This window comes from Entelurus aequoreus, linkage group LG03, assembly GCF_033978785.1.
Source record: "Entelurus aequoreus isolate RoL-2023_Sb linkage group LG03, RoL_Eaeq_v1.1, whole genome shotgun sequence".
Classification (NCBI taxonomy): domain Eukaryota; kingdom Metazoa; phylum Chordata; class Actinopteri; order Syngnathiformes; family Syngnathidae; genus Entelurus; species Entelurus aequoreus.
In genome coordinates this window covers 42,895,509-42,917,292 of record NC_084733.1, presented here as the reverse complement: position 1 = coordinate 42,917,292, position 21,784 = coordinate 42,895,509, and the positions used below count along the sequence as shown (strand labels likewise).

Sequence of the window (21,784 nt, the reverse complement as noted above, 5' to 3'; positions counted from 1 at the left end):
TCACCTCTCCGTAGGTTTGCTCTGGACCACACAAAAAACACACACTTTATTGTTTCAATACACACCTTTGCAACACTTTAAAGCTCAAACAAACTCTTAGTGCGCGCATGGAAGGAAATGGTGACATTTTACGCACAAGCACTGAAGCATGCAAACAACGTCTTACCCATTTGCCTTGACGTTCCGTGGAAGTGTATAAATTAAAGCGCACACAAATAGTCCAAGCCGTAAAAAAAAAAGAAAAAAAAAAAAAAGAAAAAAGTACCCGCTTCTTCCTTTACCTATCTTTTTTTAAAGCGATCTTCATCCGATAAACGCAAATTGAAGTTATCCCGGTGAGTTTGCAGGGATTAATTTGACGCGTCCGCTCCACGTCAATGTTTTGCTGTTGAACGCAGAGGCTGTGCTCGGTTTTGATTGGCCGCCGCGGGGCTGCTGCAGCGCTCTCAACCAATCACAAGCCACGTCCGGTCGGAGCTGCGCAGCCTCCTGCCGTGTTTTGCATAGAGGGAAGTGGCAGGAAAGGGGAAACATTTCATCCAACATGAAGCCTCCTGGTAAGAACTTTAAAGCATGACCATATGCATGCACACTAATATGCACGGCTGGGGAATTTATTGGATTATTTTAATAACACGGTGCCTTTTTACATTAAAAAGTGTTACAAACATGGAAAAATATTTTATAAATTTTGCATTATATCATTTTAATATTGTTGTATCGTATCTTGCATTGCATTGCCTTCCTAAATTAAGATATATTAGTCATATTTTTGTAACTATTTATTTATTCCTAAAATGTGGATCGGTGCAATAAATTCAGAATCAAAGTGAGGAGAGTGCATTCAGACTATTAATTGAAAAAAATATGTGTTGCATGTTAGTCTGGAAATATTTAATAATGCTTCTTTTACAGTATCGGAAATAATCAGTGCTCACGTAATCGATATATTCTACATTTCCAGACTATGAGATACATGTCAACGTGCACCTTTATAGTTCGCAAAATATGTCTTATTAAAAATTCAACAGCCGACTTAAAAGATAACAAGGTTCCCCTTCTTTACCTCCACCTGCATCATCATCATCGTCATCATCACATCGTGGAAGCCATTATAAGAAGATAGTTTTCACCTCCGTGAGGTGGAGCACATGAATTGCATGCATTTTCCGTTTTGAATTGAACGTTTTGTATAATATGTTGACTTCATTAATTAAGCTTCTAAAAACTTACTTGTGTGTCACACAGGACGCCCCCCTCTGGACATGAAAGAAACTGCAGGCATCGGTGCTCTAATGAGGTTGGTACAAATTGCACGTTTGAAAAAATATATTTCACTTTTTCACGATCATTTTCAACGAATTTAAATTACACTTAAAACTTAATTATGCACAATTTCAAGTATACATGCCAACCTCACATTTGTTTTTGTTTTTATTTTTAATAATTGATTTTTCGGGAGTGTATGTGCACGGTGTTTTCATCTCTACAGTTACACGCATGTTTTTCGATTACAATGTGTACTTTAATTTCTTGAAAATATGTACATAAATATTGTACATATATTGTATTCCTTAATTATGCTATCCGACATCAGCGGTTAAAAACAATCCAAATTATTAGCTGCGTTATGTTATAGAGGTTTTATAATGAGGTTATGGGTGGTTAGTTATAGATACGGTTTTATCCTGTCATAGATGTGTAAATAAATATACACATTTTACAATACTCTAATGTAAATCAACATTACATTTTTATTTTTCTACAATTCGTTTAACACGATATCATAACATTGCAAACACATTAATATGCCTTAATGATGAAATGTAATTGTACTTTTTTTTTTAAAAACGAAATGTTTGCGTGCATGCATGCAGCGATAAAAATAAAACATGTGCAGACTCTGAGCAAAACTCCCACTCATATTTTAATATACACTTAAGCCACACATACACATTACAACACGGATGTTAACATTTCACTTTAAAAATGACTTTTCATTAAATAAAACCCATAATTATTTTGTCATATATACTCCACTCAAAATACAAATGTAGACATAAGCGTTGTATATATTTATACATAAACGGCGTGGAGGTCAAAACTATAGGCAACGTAATATTTCAAGATAATGAGATTTGTATTTTTTAATGCATTATATCACAATTTATTGTTCTGTTTGACGTCTATTTAAAGGTATTTTATATTGTGTTGATAAAATGCTGCAATAAAACCTACCATGTAATCATTTTAAACAATTAATACATTTTTTAAAAAACGGCTCCCTTTACGCAGTATAATGTTTTTTAACGCAGTCTCTCACACTTGAAACGTTCTCATTGTCGTTTTTGATTGTTGCATTTTTAAAACATTATCATCCCGATGGTAATGACAAAAAAAATAACAAATAGAAGCAGTTGATTTCAGGTGAGATAAGTGAAGTCATGTGGTCAACACACCTGACACCAGCAAGGTGCAGAGACCCTCCTGCATGGTGCCCTCAGTAAATATTGGTGCTGCTTCGAAGTGTCATCTATAGTGGCCTTTGTCTTTAATATATATATATATATATATTTTCATTCACTGCGTGGGTATGTGCGTGTGCGTGTGCGTGTGTGCGTGTGTGTGTATTCTTTAAAACACTACAGATATTGTCACTGTAAAATATGCATCCAAACAGCAAAATTCATGTTTATATTGTCAAGAAAGTCTATTAATCTATAAATTGTTTGGCTGTCCTAAATTAGACATGAAGTACAGTATAATAATGAATACTTGCTTTGTGTACCTGCTGGTGAGGTAGGAGGGCAGAAAGCTGACTTCTTTTATGGGCCCAAGAGCCACTATATATATATATATATATATATATATATATATATATATATATATATATATATATATATATATATATATATATATATATATATATATATATATATATATATATATATATTAGGGCTGTGAATCTTTGGGTGTCCCACGATTCGATTCAAAATCGATTCTAGGAGTCACGATTCGATTGAAAATCGTTTTTTTTTTTTTCAATTCAACACGATTCTCGATTCAAAAACGATTTTTTTTTTTTTTTTTTTTTTTTTTTATGAAAACAATACACAACAATACCATTTAATTTTGGAGTTCTGAACTTGTAATTTCTTGCAGTGTTTATTAAGTGGTAGTATGTCACATTTGTCCCAATTAACTTTATACCCTGATAAACAGCCATATTCAGTGATGACATTATTGATATAAAAAAGAGAGGAGTAAACATGTGACAGGTAAAAAAATGATGTCGTCACAATACATTGATAGCTTATTATACTGAGAGCCAATTTTTATACCATGAATATTATTTTCACTTCTTATTTTTGCAGCTAAGGGTTCAATAACCAAATTAAATAATAATCCAGATGCAGGACATCCCTGTATTACTCCTATTTTTTACAAAAAAGGTTCTGAAATATGATTATTGGTTTTGACTGATGCCATGGGCCTTGTATAAAGCATCTTAATCCGTTGTATAAAATGATCTCCAAATCCAAATTTACGTAATGTGCAAAACATAAATGAGCAGTTTATGCGGTGGAATGCCTTCTCCGCATCAACAGTACATACTGCTGTGGGATAAGGGAGACTTCTAGCATAGTAAATAACATTAAACAATTTCCTTGTATTGTCTAAAGATTGTCGACCTTCCATGAAGCCAGTTTGGTCAGTATGAATTAATTTTCCTATTACATTTGATAATCGTGTGGCTAAGATTTTTGCCAAGATTCAAAAGGATTTTCTATTCATTCAATACATAGGATTTCAGCAGGATCTACCCCAGTCTGCTGACATGCAAGCAGAGTAGTATATTTTTGTAAAAAGCTTTTATAATTGTAAAGGACAAAGTTTTATCAACTGATTGCAATAATGTACATTTGTTTTAACTATTAAATTAACCAAAAATATGACTTATTTTATCTTTGTGAAAATATTGGACACAGTGTGTTGTCAAGCTTATGAGATGCGATGCAAGTGTAAGCCACTCTGACACTATTGTTCTTTTTATTTTTATTTTAATAAATGTCTAATGATAATGTCAATGAGGGATTTTTAATCACTTCTATGTTGAAATTGTAACTAATATTGATACTGTTGTTAATAATATTCATTTTTGTTTCACTACTTTTGGTTTGTTCTGTGTCGTGTTTGTGTCTCCTCTCAATTGCTCTGTTTATTGCAGTTCTGAGTGTTGCTGGGTCGGGTTTGGTTTTGGAATTGGATTGCATTGTTATGGTATTGCTGTGTATTGTTTTGTTGGATTGAGTAATAAAAAAAATAAAATAAAAAAATTAATAAAAAAATTAATAAAAAAATAAAAAAATATGAGAATCGGTTCTGAATAGCACAACGTCAGAATTGCGATTCGAATTTGAATCGATTTTCCCACACCCCTAATATATATGTATATATATATATATATATATATACATACATACATACATACATATATATATATATATATATATATATATATATATATATATTCATATGTATATATATGTATATATATATATGTACATATATATATATATATATATATATATATATATATATATATATATATATATATATATATATATATATATATATATATATATATATATATATATATATATATGTATATATATATATATATATATATATATATATATATATATATACATGTGAGACATGACAGTTTTTACCAGGCAGAGAAATTGCTTCAATAAACTTGTCTCATATGAAGTATTCATGTTCACATTGGTCTAATTGTTACATGAAAGCATGGCATCAGCGCTTAACACACGTCTATATATTTACTGTATTGAATGTGACTTGGTTAGGTGCGTGTGTGCTTGTTTTGCGATGAACTTGACCTTTATCCGAACATAAATAACTTGTTATTTACAAAATGATTTCATCAAAATGAGTGTGTATGGACTTTTTACCTTGTGGGACATTTTACTCTTAAATATCTTCTCATGTGTTTAGCCTTCACACAAGTGTTCGCTCATATTCTTCAAGTGGAAATGTGGGAATTAAGAAGATATGATGTTTTGGGAATATGAAAATCTTGCTAAGCGTTAGTGTGTGAACATGTAGTCGGACAGGTGCCCTCTCCGTGTTGTCACAAACAGGCAACTTGTATAACAACAAGTTCAGGTTAGGGCAGTAAATGTCATGTTGACACAAAATGGTGCTTCAGAGTAAACAAAGATGACCAAGAGAAGATAAATCCTTCTAATTTATTCAAACATATACTATAGAATTATGTAGTTTGTTCAAATAACATGACATCAGTGACCTCTTGCTGTTTAAATTATTATATTATATGAAGAATTCCTATTTTTACAATAGTCTACAACAGGGGTCGGGAACCTTTTTGGCCGAGGGAGCCATGAAAGCCAAATATTTTAAAATGTATTTCCGTGAGAGCCATATAATATTTTTTAACACTGAATACAACTAAATGCGCGCATTTTTAAGTAAGACCAACATTTTTAGAGTATAATAATTCTCTTATTCTTTTTAATAATATTGTTATTCCGAAGCTAACCAATAATAAATAAAATACTTCTTACCCTTAATGCGACTTTTTGAATAGGTGCGGTAGAAAACGGATGGATGGATTAAAATGCATTAGAATGTTTAATATTATGAACCTTATTTTTAACACTGTGATTACCAGCGGAATTATTCATTACTTATCGTGTTAAGCAATGTCAGTTAAGATTTATCTACGAGCCAGATGCATTCATCAAAAGAGCCACATCTGGCTCGAGAGCCATAGGTTCCCTACCCCTGGTCTACAATAACCATTGAGCATGTTGACTTAAATAACCTTTAATCTAAATTTAAACCTGTACATATTCAATCACAGGTTATTACTTGCTAAGAAAGGAGCATGTGTGGTCAAAATAAATTGCAGGATTAATTTGCGTATATACATTATCATTGCATATTTTTTCAGTATTAATCACAATGAGTTAACTCGTTATTTTTGACAGACCTACTTTTTGAATTTAATTTAAAAAACGATATGCATATAAAACATGCTGTGAAGAGGCCAGGATTGGAGAACATTGTGAAGACAAAAAGCTTTTTATGTAGTGAAACTATAGTGCATGTATGCAGAGCTAAAACTGGCTAAAACAGGGTCCTAAGGAGTATTTTTATTTGGAGCCCCACACAAATTTACAGAGCTTTTCACGTGAATTCTGAGAGCAATCTGTTAGCGGTTCCCAGAGTAAACTCAAATCAAGGGAGAGCATCATTCAGTCGCTATGCAACAGATAGCTGGAATAAACTTCCTGAAGATGTCAGACTTTCCCCAACTCTGACAACTTTTAAAACTAGACTGAAAACTTTCATGTTCACCTTAGCTTTCAGCTAAATCTTTTAATCTTTTAACTTTTAACGTCCGCACTGTTTTTATTTTTATTGTCTGAATTTTAATTTTGCTTTTATTTTCTTTCATTTCACTTTGTTGTCTGTGAAGCACTTTGAGTCTGCCTTGTGTATGAAAAGTGCTATACAAATAAAGTTGCCTTGCCTTGCCTTGCTTTGAATTTAATCCAATGGTATGGTTTTTACCCCAAAAATAATGGAAAATAAATAATAACTATTTTTGGGTGAAATACGAAAATCATTTCTGACACATGTCCAACCAGGCGCAGTACTTACGTCTTGCAAGACCAGCATTATCACTCCACGCCAACGAAAGCAATGAGAAAAAAAATGAAGAAATGTGCCATTGTATTCTTATCAGGGACAGAGCAGGAACGGGTCAGGATTACTTTTGTGGTAAACATGTGATAGGATGAGCCCTGTTATTCATTAATTGACATTTTACATGCTCTTCTTCACAGAAAATCAGGCCCTTCACGGATTGTGCATGGTTTCGTTGTTATAATTTATTATTATATTTATATTAATTTCAGGGTTTTTTTTTATTACGAGGGGACTGACAATGAACTTTTTAAAGAAAGACAAATTCATGTTAATTAAAAAGAGCTCACATTTGAATATTTAATATGGGATTGATCTCGTCATAATTCAAAAGGGAACTGAACTTTTATGAATTTTGCCTAACATTCACAATTCTTATGTGAGACAAGCGCACATATGTTTTTCTCTTTTTTATACATTCGAAATTGTACACAACACTAGCAAGAAGTGGCTAACAATGCAGGCAATGGGAATTCAAATATAATCCGCCTAAAAAGCGTTGTAAAAAACCTCCAAAAACTTCCAACAAGGTTTTGTAAACATGTTGTAGGTATATATGTAATGTAGTAACTGGCACATTCATGATAGCATGGAATATTTGTGTCATTTTAAACATTAATCATGACAGACTTTGTGAGCCCCAATGACAGCTACTTTGGGACAGATGGTGAACCAGAACATTACAATTTTGAGCCTGAATATACAGAGACTGCGCCAAAAGCTGTAGAAGCTGTGTGCTAAGCAGATTCAGCTTTAATGAAACACTAAACATCCTGTAGCGATAGTGATAAACACTAAAGAAGAAATACAAACTACAAACATAATAAAACAATCACCTACTGTACAATGTCCACTCTCACTCGGATGCTGACTGATGGGATGTTTGTATATTTCAGCACAAGACTTACCATCACTGTTTAGATGATGAATTCAGCATAAATTGAAAGAATGCTGGGCGCAAACATCAGAATCAGAATCAGAATCAGAATAGTTTTATTGCCATTGTTTGAGAACGGGTTCACAAACTAGGAATTTTTCTTGGTGCAAACGTGCGACATAAAACACATATAACACATATTTGGTATAAAAAGAGCTGTGACTGAGCTATCAGATAGACTTAGAAGGGATTCAAGGAATTCAAGGAGCTACTGTTAGGAGTTATTGTTCATTTGCCTGATGGCCGAAGGGAAAAAACTGTTCAGGTGGCGGGAGGTGTGGGTCTGGATGGAGCATATAGTCTCCTGCCTGAGGGGAGAGGGGAGAATAGTGTGTGTCCAGGGTGAGAAGAGTCAGCTGTGATCCGACCCACACGCCTCCTGGTCCTGGAGAACAAGTCCTGGAGGGATGGGAGCTTGCAGCCAATCACCTTCTCAGCAGCACGGACGATGCGTTGCAGTCTATTCTTATCCTGGACTGTGGCGCCAGGGAACCACACTGTGATGGAGGAGGTCAGGATGGACTCTATGATGGCTGAGTAAAACTGCACCAGCATCTCGGTCGGCACCTTAAGTTTCCTCAGCTGCCGCAGGAAGTACATCTTCTGCTGGGCCTTCTTGATGAGGGAGCTGATGGTCAGCTCCCACTTGAGGTCCTGGGTGATGGTGGTGCCCAAGAAACGGAAGGAGTCCACAATGGGGACGGGGGTGGGAGAGTCAATCAGGGTGAGGGGGGATGGTGGGGCTGTGACTTTCCTGAAGTCCATGATCATCTCCACAGGTTGTTGAGGCATCTTGTCACATCTTCCTCGCAAAGTCAACTGTTTAAGTTGAATTTCAAAGTTGACTAACTTTTCGACTTATGGCCACAACCTTTTTCTATAGAGGTGGGAGGCATGATTTATAATCGAACACAAACTTTGACAAACTCGGAGGCGATGCAGAACCAGCAGCTTAGTAGGTCAAGAGCTGCAGTAACTAAAAAAAGTCACTTCCTGTCAATGAGAAAGGACGCAAAGAAAAAAGCTCCGCTTCTGCTACCGGAGTTTTTGTTAAGTCTGAAGATTTTGACCACTGATTTGACCACTGATTTGCGATCACAGCCACAGGAGAGTCACCTGGCATCTTCGATCTGATTTTGGTCAGTTGAGAGGCACTGATACGCTGAAAGAAGGCGAGTGGAAGAGCCGTTAGCCGCAAGCCAAAGGCGCCTCCCGCAGTTCAAAGCGGTTGCCTAGCAACCAAAAGTTACGGCGAGTTTACAGCTGTTTTAAAGTGATCCCGACGTCGCAGAGTGATATAAGTTGACAGGCTGACACCTCAAATTGATCTCTGAACGGCGCAAGGTACGAAATTGTTGAAAAAACAAGTTAAAAGTGCCGCAAGTCGCTAAAGAAGTAACTGCCCTTAAGACATAAGAGGCGCTGACGTCAGTGACTGCCGCGATGCCAAAAGTTAAAGGATTGACTGGAAAGACTGATTTGAAGCTGGGCACAGGACATGATGGGATTCAAGAAGGGATACTACAAAAAATACTCCAGGAATTTAAAGAAGAAATGTTAGAAAAATTGGAAGAATTGATGGATGGATGGAAAGAGGATATGAAAGAAATGAAAGAAGAAATGAAAGAAATGAAAAAAGAGAACAACTCCAGAAATAAAGAAGCCACTGAAATGAGCAAACAAATGAAGATCCTTCAAGAAGACAACAACATGCTGAGGAACATCATAGATGAAATGGATCAGGATAAACGAATGAATGATATCATTGTGACAGGGCACCGTATTAAACCAAGATCCTATGCGAACGCTGTGAATAATGAAGGTGAACCAGATGAAATGGATATGGTCTCAGCAGAACAGCAAGTGGTCAACTTCCTGCAATCAAAAGAAATTGAAATTGACATTAATACCATCGAAACATGCATCCCACTGAACGGAAGAAACAACAACGCCACTCCAGTCGTGCTTGTGAAACTCGTAAACAGAAAATCTAAAATGGCATTGCTGAGACAGGGAAAGAAGCTGAAGGGAACAAATGTGTACATGAATGAGCATCTCACAAAACGCAATGCTGGAATCGCCAAGAAAGCACGCGACTTGAGAAGGCAGGGAAAAATCCAGGGAACTTGGAGCACCAACTGTAAAATCTACATCAAGCTGAATGGAAGTCCAGAAGCAAGAGTAATTGTTGTCCATGACATCAAGGACCTGGACAATTTTTAAAGTTTACACAGCTTCCACAACAACGATGATAATGGACTCTGACAGAAAACAAACACCCAAATTCAGCATCGACACTACTATGTTCCAAGGGACGACTAAACAAGAGGACCTAGATTCAAGATTGCATCCACCTACACTTATTGAGATTATTGAAACAACATCAAAGTTTGTTGAACAAGAAAATATGGAACTAAAAAATTTCTGCAACAAAGATCACAAAAACCAGGATTTGGAAAATGATATAGATCCAGATACAAATTTTTTCTCCCACATCAGTAATAGTTGTTTTTATTATACAGATGATCAATATAATAGCAACATTGAATGTGATAACAAATTGTCAATTATTCATTTTAATAGCAGAAGCTTGTATGCAAATTACAATAACATTAAGAACTTTTTGGAACACATCAACGAACCCTTCAAAGTGATTGCTGTCACAGAAACATGGATTGATGATAAAAAAGGAATAGATTTTGATCTGGAGGGATATGAACTAAACTACATCAACAGAACCAACAAAAAAGGAGGAGGAGTAGCTGTGTACGTGATGAAGAACCTGAACTACAAAGTGGTAAAAAACATGTCATTTGCCATTGATAATATCTTAGAATGTATAACCATTGAAATATGTCAGGAAAAAAGCAAAAACATATTCATCAGTTGTATATATAGATCACCTAAGTCAAGTATAGAAACATTTGAAGAATGGATCAAGGCTACTTACATGGACAATGGTCAAAGAATAATGTTCTTATGTGGTGACTTTAATATTGACTTATTGAACCCCAACAAGCAAAAGTCTATTGATGACTTCATTGATACAATGTACAGCATCAGTCTATATCCTAAAATCACAAGGCCAAGCAGAATCACAGCACACTGTGCCACGCTTATTGATAATATTTTTACCAATGATTTTGATAATAACACTACAAGTGGTCTACTTATAAGCGACGTTAGTGATCATCTGCCAGTTTTTACAATATATAATGGAAACTACAAGAAGAACATGGAAGACAAAAGGACATTTCGAAGACTGTGCACAGAGAAGAGGATGACTGCCTTCAAAATTGAGCTACAAAAGCAAGATTGGGACAATGTGTATAATGAAAAAGAGGTTGATGAAGCATATGAACATTTCTTAAACAAGTTCATAATACTTTATGACAAACATTGTCCATGGATACAACTCAGTAACAAGCAGAGAAAGAATAATCAACCATGGATGACAAAAGGATTAAAAAATGCTTGTAAGAAGAAGAATACACTATATAGAGAATTTATAGCACAAAGAACTATAGAGGCAGAAATTAAGTACAAAAAGTATAAAAACAAGTTAACAGACATACTACGATCATGTAGAAAAGAATATTACAGTGAATTGTTGGACAGGAACAAAAATAATATGAGAGCAACATGGGGCATCCTCAATAGCATCATTAAAAATGGAACTAAGAGGGACTACCCTCAATACTTTTTAGATGAAAATAAAAAAAATGACAACATAAAGGAAGTAGTTGAAAGCTTCAATAATTATTTTGTAAATATTGGACCAAAATTGGAAGAAAGGATTCCAGACCCAGTTCCAATTGAGGACTATAATGATACCATAGAGCGAAATCCCAACTCCATGTTCCTCAGTAATGTGACACAGGAGGAAATAGTTACAATCGTGAAAAAATGTAAATCTAAGACTTCAACTGATTGTAACGGAATTGATATGGAAACGATAAAAAAGGTTATTGAAGAGATCTCAGGACCATTAATGTATATTAGTAACCTATCATTTCAAACAGGTACATTTCCAAACAAAATGAAAATAGCTAAAGTTGCACCAATTTATAAGACTGGAGATAAACATCAATTTACAAATTATAGACCTGTTTCTCTACTTCCACAATTTTCTAAAATCATTGAAAAACTGTTCAATAACAGATTAGAAAGTTTCATAAATAAAAATAGAATACTCGAAGAGAACCAATATGGATACAGAGCTAATGTTTCAACTCCAATGGCTTTAATTGAAATTACAGAAGAAATTACCAATGCAATAGATAGTAAAAAATGTGCAGCAGCGGTTTTTATGGATCTAACTAAAGCATTTGACACAATTAATCACAATATTTTAATCAAAAAACTAGAACGATATGGCATCAGAGGGTTAGTCTTAAACTGGATAAGAAGTTATCTAACGAACAGGAAACAATACGTGAAGCTAGGCAAACACACGTCTACAACGCTAAATATATCCTGTGGTGTACCTCAGGGATCAATACTAGGACCTAAATTATTCAATCTCTATATAAATGACATTTGTAAAGTTACAAAAGATTTAAAGTTAGTATTATTTGCGGATGATACAACAGCGTTTTGTTCAGGAGAGAACACACAGGAGATAATACAAATAATAACAGAAGAAATTAACAAATTAAAAAGATGGTTTGACAAAAACAGACTATCGTTGAATCTTAGTAAAACTAAAATAATGCTATTTGGTAACAGTAGAAGAGAAAGTCAAACACAAATACAAATAGACGGAATAGAAATTGAAAGAGTAAACGAAACCAAATTTCTAGGTATAATGATTGATGATAAATTGAACTGGAAATTTCACGTAAAATGTACATCGATAAAGTTGCAAGAAACACGAATTTAGTGTAATTATTAGAAGTAATAATGAGTGTTGGAACATGTTCTAGACCAAAGAATCCATTCATAGTTCTCTACTGCTCACTAGTGTTACCATATCTGAGCTACTGTGTAGAAATATGGGGAAATAATTACAAAAGTACACTTCATTCATTAACGGTGTTACAAAAAAGATCAGTTAGAATAATACATAATGTTGGATATAGAGAACATACAAACCCTTTATTTATTGAATCGAAAATACTGAAATTCCACGACATAGTGAATTTGCAAACAGCTAAAATTATGCACAAAGCAAACTATAACCTGCTACCCAAGAATATACAACAATTCTTCTCAAAAAAAGAGGAGAAATATAATCTTAGAGAAAAACGTAATTTAAAACATTTGTTTGCACGTACAACACTTAAGACCTTCAGTATATCAGTATGTGGAATTAAATTATGGAATGGATTAAGCAAAGCAATCAAACAATGTACTAATATGATCCACTTCAAGAAACTCTTCAAACTTAAAGTGTTTACAAAGTACAATGAAGAAGAACCATGACAAACATTCTCAATTTATTTCATCCATCCATTCATTCATTCTTAAAGTAATCTTACTTATCTCATCATATGAAATATGACTTACTTCACCAATTATTATTATTAAATTCTTACTATTATTTATTTATTTATTTTTATTGTAATTACTTATGGAGTTTATTGTGAAAAAATTGTGAACAGGAAGTGAACAAAAAGTTTTGCAACTGTTATGTAAAGAAAAGGGGTAGGATTAAATAAGCTCTGCTTCTTCCTACTCCTTTTCGAACATGTTGAAAAGAAACTGGAAATTGTGATGTATCATGTTGTATGCTTGCATGTTCGAAATAAACTCAAACTCAAACTCAAACTCAAACTATACGTTACCTCTCTAGGATCAAGGCACTGTGTTACTTTAAATAGTTCTTGGCGTTAGCGCTTATAATAAGAATGTCGCAAATACTTATATAAATTAAGCTTTCTTAGCAGTTTGTTGGTCTTTTTTCAGAGGGCTTTAAAGGCTGACTAGATTAATCCTATTAGCTACAATGCTAGCCATCTAGTACTAGCCATATTTTACAATTTAGACTACACAAAAAAGAGTAAAACATATGTGTTCTATAGGGATTGTGAGTGATAGGCAAAATTCCCCCCAAACGTGCAGTTCCCCTTTAAGGAACAGCATTTATATTGACCTCTTTCAAATTGGTGAATTATTAATTTTCAAGGATCATGAAACACTTTTTTCATGCAATTTCCTTTTTAATATTGTCAACTGCCATACATGAATATAATTAAGTTACCAAAAGTTGAAACCATCTGGACAGAGGGATGATGAGTCGTCCTATTGAACCGAGCAGCTAAATAGCCAGCGGAACCTAATACAGTACAATTAATTAATAATGTAATTTCCGGTTCTACGGTTTATAATTTTCTTACCTGCTATTATCTTTTAGCAGTTGTGGTATTTCAAAAAAAAAGAAAAAAAGAAAAGCAACAGTTAAGGATTTGATCCTAGTTTAGATGCTCAGAACAAAAGTCTCACACAATTTGACGAGGTCTGGTGGGATTTGTGGTAATGTGAAGTAACATTTTGCACGGCAACGGTTTGACCAATGTACAACCTTTAAGATATATTTTTGGAAATCGGAGAATTAAATTAAAATTTCAGTTCAGACCTAAGCACCCATGACAATAAATAAGAGAAGTTCCTTCATTTTGATTGACGAACAAGTCAGCAAAATTGCATTACATTTTGAACCCAAATATTAAACATGTTTTTTTATTTAACTGAAATTGAAATTGCATTTTTTAATGAAATGTGTGTTCATGTATGCATTTGATATTTTATTTATTATCATTTATTATATGTAATTATTCTATAATGAGCGGTTAAAATGTTAGCATGTAAGTTGTAAATGTTGTCTAGTGTGAAGGTCATAAATTGTACAAAAATAATCTAAATATGATGAAAAAATAGTTAACCGCTTTCTTGGTTCTGGAGTGTTATTAGAGCAGGAACTTATCAGAAGTCAATTGTATTGCAAATAATGATCCACAACCGGAGGCAAAGGTGTTTGCAAAAGTTGTCCGTACACCCGCTGAGCGAGTCGTATTCACAAAATAAATAATGTACAAAAAGGCCGACCAATCACAGCTAGAGATGTCCGATAATGGCTTTTTTGCCGATATCCGATATTCCGATATTGTCCGACTCGTAATTACCAATTCCTATATCAACCTATACCGATATACAGTATACAGTTGTGGAATTAACATATTATTATGCCTAATTTTGTTGTGATGCCCCGCTGGATGCATTAAACAATGTAATAAGGTTTTCCAAAATAAGAGAACATCTTCAACTCAAGTTATGGAAAAAAGTGCCAACATGGCACTGCCATATTTATTATTGAAGTCACAAAGTGCATTATTTTTTTTTAACATGCCTCAAAACAGCAGCTTGGAATTTGGGACATGCTCTCACTGAGATAATCCTGATACCCACTACAACTATGGGAAATACTATACTTTGACTTTCACAAAGAGCATTATTATTATTTTTTTTTAAACATGCCTCAAAACAACAGCTACAAAAACAATGAAGGCACACAGCTTCAGTCCAGAGTATACTAGAGTAATAAAGTAAACAATAACATAGTCCTCCTTTAGTGCAAGACTGCCTGGTAAACTGTATAACAGGACATTATAAACTGGGCTCAATCTGCCCTGCTCTAACGTATGTATGAGTAACACAAATGTGCTGCAACCTAGTGGTGAGTGCTTAAAGTGGCCTACCAGTCAGCCAGAGCTTCTGAAATGCTGCGTTGAGACAGGGCACCTCACTTCACTGCAAGCTGCAAAGTGTGCGCCATGCAGGGCAGACTAGCCACACCAAACTCCATCGTAGCTTTTGCCATATTGCGTGCGTTGTCCCTGCCTGACCACAACATGGGCTTTCGCCCCGGGGTGTTTTTTTTTGTATTTTTGTTTTTTCTCGGCAGAGTCTTTAAGCGACAACTGTGTGGTACTACTTTTTTTCGGTGTTTGCTTTTCATCCATCTTCCGCTTGTATTCATTGTGTATCTCCTTATGATTCTTGAAGAGGTGGAGGATCAAATTGCTCGTATTAAAGGAAGACGTCTTGGTTCCTCCTCGCATAACTACATTTTTGCAGTCATTGCAAATTGCCAGTTTTTTATCCGTCAGGCACACTTTAAAATAATCCCAAACCTTAGACATGGTGTCATTACTCAGTCACAGAGGGAGCTCGCTTGTTAACCAGGCTACAGCACCGGCAACAACACACTCTTGTTGTTGTTATGCTACGCTCGCGGCGGTTTGATTAGGTCATCAAGAGTCGACAGTAAACCTCTCATGCTGCAGTCGTGCTGCAACTCCTGTGTTGTGTGTGGGAGAGGGGAAAGGGGAGAGGGGAGAGGGGAGAGGGGAGAGGGGAGGGGCTGCTGACTGGGAGACGCAATGTCCGCGTTTTACCGGATATGTACCGCTCCGTACAGCGCCGTTTTAAAAAGTAATTAATTTTACTTTTTGAAACCGATACCGATAATTTCCGATACTACATTTTAATGCATTTATCGGCCATCTCTAATCACAGCCTGTCAAAGTGCATGCCAATTTACGCAGGACGGTTTGGAGGGGGTACATACTGTAGCGTACACGGTATATAAGCAATGCAATAGGAGTCTGGAACAGGTTAAAAAAAGAAATTGGTGGAAAGTTTCCTAGCAAAGCTGAGCAAATATTGATAATTGATACACAATTGTGGCGACATTAAACTAAAGTGTTTGCTCGTTAATCCTACATGCAGCAGGTGTGTATTTATTGAGCAAAATACATTCAGTCTAACGACATGAATGTGTTATAATGTTGTTCAGAATGCACTAATGCACTTTGCCTTGAGTGTGATTAGTGGATAATGAGTGTTGTGTTAATGGTGTGGAGAGAAACAGACAAACGTCAGAGTGAGTTTAAGAATATTGGAATTAAGCAGTGCTGTTGGCGTGTTGAGGTCGACATCAAAGTTTAAAAGGAGCGTCAGATTCCGTGTTCTTCTATCGAGACGCTAGATTACTTACAAGAAGTTACTTGCACAATGTCATCATCAAGGATGTTTTGCAGGTGGCTGAGTCGGCATCTTTGGAGGTAAAGTGCAACCAAACGTTGAGCCTAAAACCGTCCTAACAGTTGACTTGGCGATAACTATACTTGATGTTTGCCTCTTTTTGGTTCAATAAAGTGGCACTAATGGCACTTTCATTTCATTTTTCATTTTCATTTATTTATCTATTTCAGGCAATGACATAAAGAAGTACAAGTTGACAAAACATAATAATATAAATTAATATAATGCATGATTGTACACTTTAGTCTGGTTATTATGTTGGGACTGGTGCCATTATGGTACAGAGTTTGGCTACACATCCAAAACAACAAATACAATAAATGAAAATGGTTGTGTGACCTTTTAATTTGAACTGGATGTTGTTGCTGATGGCACATACAGTACCATCAGGGATGGGTACCAAACTCAATACTTTTACAAAGTCGGTACCAACCAAAGTCTGTCTGTAATACCGGGTATCGATTTGTGAAAAACTACACTGTACCACAATTTGACACCTTATTTGCACGTGAAGTAATGTCCAGTTGCAGACTCGGCACCAGCACAAGCGCTTGGCCCAGAAGCAAACATTCAAGCACTCTGAGCAGTGTTGTTAATGTTGCAATTTTCCATGCCAACAAAGCAAGAAAAAGGTGCTGAAAAGTAAAGTACGGCTCCGCTTTTCAAAATGTGCTCGCTCGATGCAAACTTACACTGGATTTGCTATAAGCATGCTACAGGTTAGAATTATCAATTTTACATGGCAGTTTAAACAACTCAGATTTTCAAAATCAAAACTACATCTTGTAGTTTTGATTTCGCAAGTTACAATCAAACAGCAAGAGTGAACAAAATACCATACTTGGTATTTTATACATAGTATAAACTCTTTGTAGGGCGCCACAAGAAATAATGGCATTTTCAAATTAATGGCAAATACTTTTTTCTGACAAAGGCAACACACCACAGTCCAGAACGGTGTATAGAGAGAGTATGGCCCACTCGGTTTCAAAGTTGGTAGCAAAGATGGCGCCCTGTAATCACTTGAAGGGCTTTTGACCAATCAGAGAGAGTATTGCCAGAGGATCCCCTAAATGATTGGTTAAAAGCACCTCTGATGACTGCCATGTTTGCTGCCAACTTTGAAACCGAGTTGACCGTACTTTCTCTACATACGGTTCTGCCATAGTCTATACACTAATTCCATCTAATGTCTTGAAATTGTAACTGCATGCAAAGTCTACTATACACTACTTGCAAATGAGACACAGAAGTGTACGAAAAAAACACAACAATTCGAGAGCACATCTCAATGTTAGATGTCTAAATAAAGTAAATGTTTGTCTTTTAACAACACATTTGAACACGCACAAAAGTACCAACAAATTGGTAGTGTTGAGTACCATTATCAATTCCCAGGTACCCAGAAGGTGTACTGTATTGATTCAAACGTTAAAGTTACCTATCTCTACATACGGTACACATTTCATCATAAACAAATGTAGGATGTCGCATAGGATGTATTGTGGTCATCTATGGCCATGCATGTCCACCTCAAAATATCTCTGCTTCCTACTAATTACAGAGTGCATCATTTCCACATGCAGTCTTTGGAGAACAGGGTGACCGTGGTTGCATCAGTGCCCTGTACAGTATGAGGTAATTCATATCAAATATGTTGTTTAATTTTATTCTATTCAGTTTTTCGTACCTTGCATCTTTGTGCATCTCCAGATTGACTGTTATTTTCTTGCGCAACATTACAGGGCTGATCTGTTGTCAATTACAGGAGCAACCTAATGACTTTGGGAGCACTTAAGACTGCAACTACAGCTGCTGCTGATTCATGCTTGTCTTGCTTGGATATCAACCGGTAAATTTAAAAACCGAGGGTCACATGTGGTTATTGACATAAACCTTGTATCTTCATTTCACATGTGTGCTCTGACGTTTACCATTAACTCCTGACTTCCAGCACAATACGTTTTTGTATTCTATTTTGTGTATTGCATTGTCCTTCACTGAAATCCTATACACCACCTTCTATTTGTAACTTTTCTCGGATGTATGTAATAATAATGTTCCCAGACTCTCTAAAAGCTGAAAAATCCAAGTCGCGTGTCACAAATTGTCCTACGTTGTATCTCTAATGTGCTGTGCCTCTATGTTTAAGAATGCTGGCTCCATTATGGAGGAGTCTGGAAAGGGCTAGTCAAGGTTTTCTTTCAGAGACAGTGTGATATTGTTTTCCGCCAAACCAGAAATCAAGGCCTTGAACAGGCCTTCTTTATGTCAGGGATAGGGGTAGTGTATTTTCTCTGACAGTTGCTCCTTTTAAGATTAATAGCCTTATGAAAACCGGGTGTCCTCTAAATAAGGCTCAAAATCAGTCAGTGAGACCTCCGCAAGAGAAATTTGGGCCAGAATATTAATGTCACACAGAAAAAATGTGTGCGCAGACATCAAGGTTTTTACTACCTTGACAACAAGCATGCTCAATAACAATGCTGTAGTTCCACTTTTAGTCATATTTTACCAAGAAAGTGTTTTTATTGATGCTGAAATTGGACAAACTGGTGTAGCACACATCTTTATTCATAAATAAATTAATAATACATCAATAATTGTATTTTTTTATCTCCATAAGACTATTCTTTGCAAACAGTTTGGTGTGGAAGAACCTATAAGTATTGACCCTGACCGCATCAAACACTTTGGTATAAACTAGAACAGAGTCTGAACATCGCAGGTCCAGTATCGGTGACCTCTGACCTAAATGCCTAAATGAAGTCTTACCAGTAGGGATGTGTACCAACCAAAGCCTGTTGGTAGTACCAGGTACTGATTCACGTAATATCAAACAGTGCCATATTTTTCGATACCTATGTTGCACGTTCGGTTGCATACTCGTTACTGGCTTAAGCACTTTTCTGGGAATCAAGCAGTTAGCACTCAGAGCACTCAGTCCAAATACTTCTTGGTAATATTGCAATTTTCCTTGCCTATAAAGTAAGAAAAATTAACCCAAAATTACAGTAAGGCTCCACTTTTCTGAAAAGCGTTAGCTCTATGCTAATTTACTCTGTATTTTCCTTACACATGCCAGAGATTAGCATTAGCAATTTTACATGGCGATTTCAACAACTCCAAATTCAGTAATCCAGACTATAACTAAAATGCACGTTACAATCAAACTGCTTGTGTGCAATAAGTACAATGCAATAAGTAAAAACAAATTGTAGGGCTCAACAAAAGAAAAGACTGGCATATTATTATTTTTTTTTTGCAAAGACTACTTCCTGGCTATATCAACACACCGTATCCTATACACTACTGCCATCTAACGTCTTGGAATTGCAACTGGATGTAAAGTCTATGATATAATACTTGTAAATGAGACTGAGAAGTATTAGAAAACAGAATAGCAACTTTACAGCACAGCTCAGTGTTAAATGTTAAACAAAAAAATGAGTTTTTTTTTTTTACTATTAACATCTATTAATACATTTGAACACACACAAAAAGTACTGTAAATTGGTACCGTTGAGTACGGGTATCGATTCCAAGGTACCGGGAATTGGTACCGTATACAAATGTGAAAGGTATCCATCCCTATTTAAAAGTAGGTTTGGGGGATGCTACAAATGTTTCCATTAATCTGAAAGCAAGAATATATAGGGTAAGTATTGCGTATAGATACCGACAAATTTTACTTGAAAAAGTTCAAGATAATTTAGTTTTTTTAAATTTTGCCTTTAATTTGTGGATCATCTATATTATCAGAATTAAATGATTTGGTCAACCAAAAATAATAACATACAATAACAACAATAGCCTTCTCTGTAGTGGACATTTGTGTTTTACATAACAGCCCGCAATTTGAAATTCTAAAAGAGGAAATAGACCAACAACAAAAGACCACTGCAGAGGACGCTTTTTCTCAGGAGAATATGTAACAATAACACAATAATAAAATGATTCTAATCATGCTAGTATAGAGCAAATATTGATTCTTCTTTTCAGAATCAGAATCAGAATCAGAATAGTTTTATTGCCATTGTTTGAGAACGGGTTCACAAACTAGGAATTTTTCTTGGTGCAATCGTGCAACATAAAACACATATAACACAGATTTGGTAATAACAAGAGCTGTAACTGAGCTCTTGATCAATATTGATATTTGGATTGATTCTTCCCTACTTCCTTAGAAGAGTGAAATCTGTCATAACTATGACTCAATTTTTGCTTCAGTGGCCTCATGCTTTTGTCCATGTAGTATTTCCCATTTATCCTTGTAGTCAGTAATAGTAAAGTACTATGACCTTATAGAAAGACATGGTCATAAATATGCTCCCTTATTTCTACCCTTGTGTGCTTGCCAGTCAGGCCAAGAAGTGGGTTTGGTTTGGGTGTTGTGTGTATATTCCCGCCATAGCCATGCTCTCAGGGTGGTGTGAATCGAATACACTATGTATTCCTCCCTGTGGTCACCTGTCACGGTGGTATTCTGCTGAAAGCTGCACCACGCAGGTCCAATTTCTGCATAATGAACACTTGTTGGTTGCGACCTTGATGATTTGATTAACTGTATGTCTCTCTGTGAATTGTACTGCTGTCCCAAGTCCACATTCAACAGGGAAACACCTGTACACCGACCTTTAAGTGTGAAGTTTAGCTCACTGATGTGACACCCTCATGCCGCATAGTTATTTTTGGTCAAACATGGACACATTGCCTTTCAGCTCCTGGAAAAAAAATCATATTTGTTTTACGCATCGTGCATATTTCAGGAATCCCTCATTTCTTTCATCAGCACGGTGGCAAGTTCATGCCTTTTAAGAACTAATGAAGCAGCTTGAATATTTGTGATATGTTAGGCCACATTTCAGGCTGACAGTGTGAGGTAAAGATCAGTTCACTTTACCATGGGGGAGCTGAGCTCACTCATCCAGGTGGTGAAATATCTGACATGTTTGCAGTGAGTTAGGACAGACAGGTCTGCAACCAAGCCTGGACTTGCAGGGCCAAGAAAAAGCCCCTCAAAGTCCCCCCCGTTTTCCCAGGCAG

At 35.7% G+C, this 21,784-nt stretch overlaps 1 protein-coding gene and 1 long non-coding RNA gene across 2 annotated transcripts in view; one reads left to right on the top strand and one right to left on the bottom strand.

The window, feature by feature from the left end:
* pax1a (paired box 1a) overlaps nt 1-337 on the bottom strand; it is a 5,181-nt gene extending 4,844 nt beyond the window's left edge. Inside the window, 2 exon segments of the mRNA XM_062041856.1 lie at nt 1-21; nt 167-337. The exon segment at nt 1-21 is cut by the window's left edge and continues 609 nt beyond it. Coding sequence (XP_061897840.1) covers nt 1-21; nt 167-170 — 25 coding nt within the window. The 5' untranslated portion in view covers nt 171-337.
* A 156-nt stretch (nt 338-493) lies between these two features.
* On the top strand, nt 494-20,582 carry LOC133646473 (uncharacterized). The gene is made up of 4 exons (XR_009825296.1): nt 494-557; nt 1,249-1,300; nt 18,303-18,376; nt 18,484-20,582. It is a non-coding gene; the product is annotated as an uncharacterized LOC133646473 (long non-coding RNA).
* Nucleotides 20,583-21,784: the final 1,202 nt, after the last annotated feature.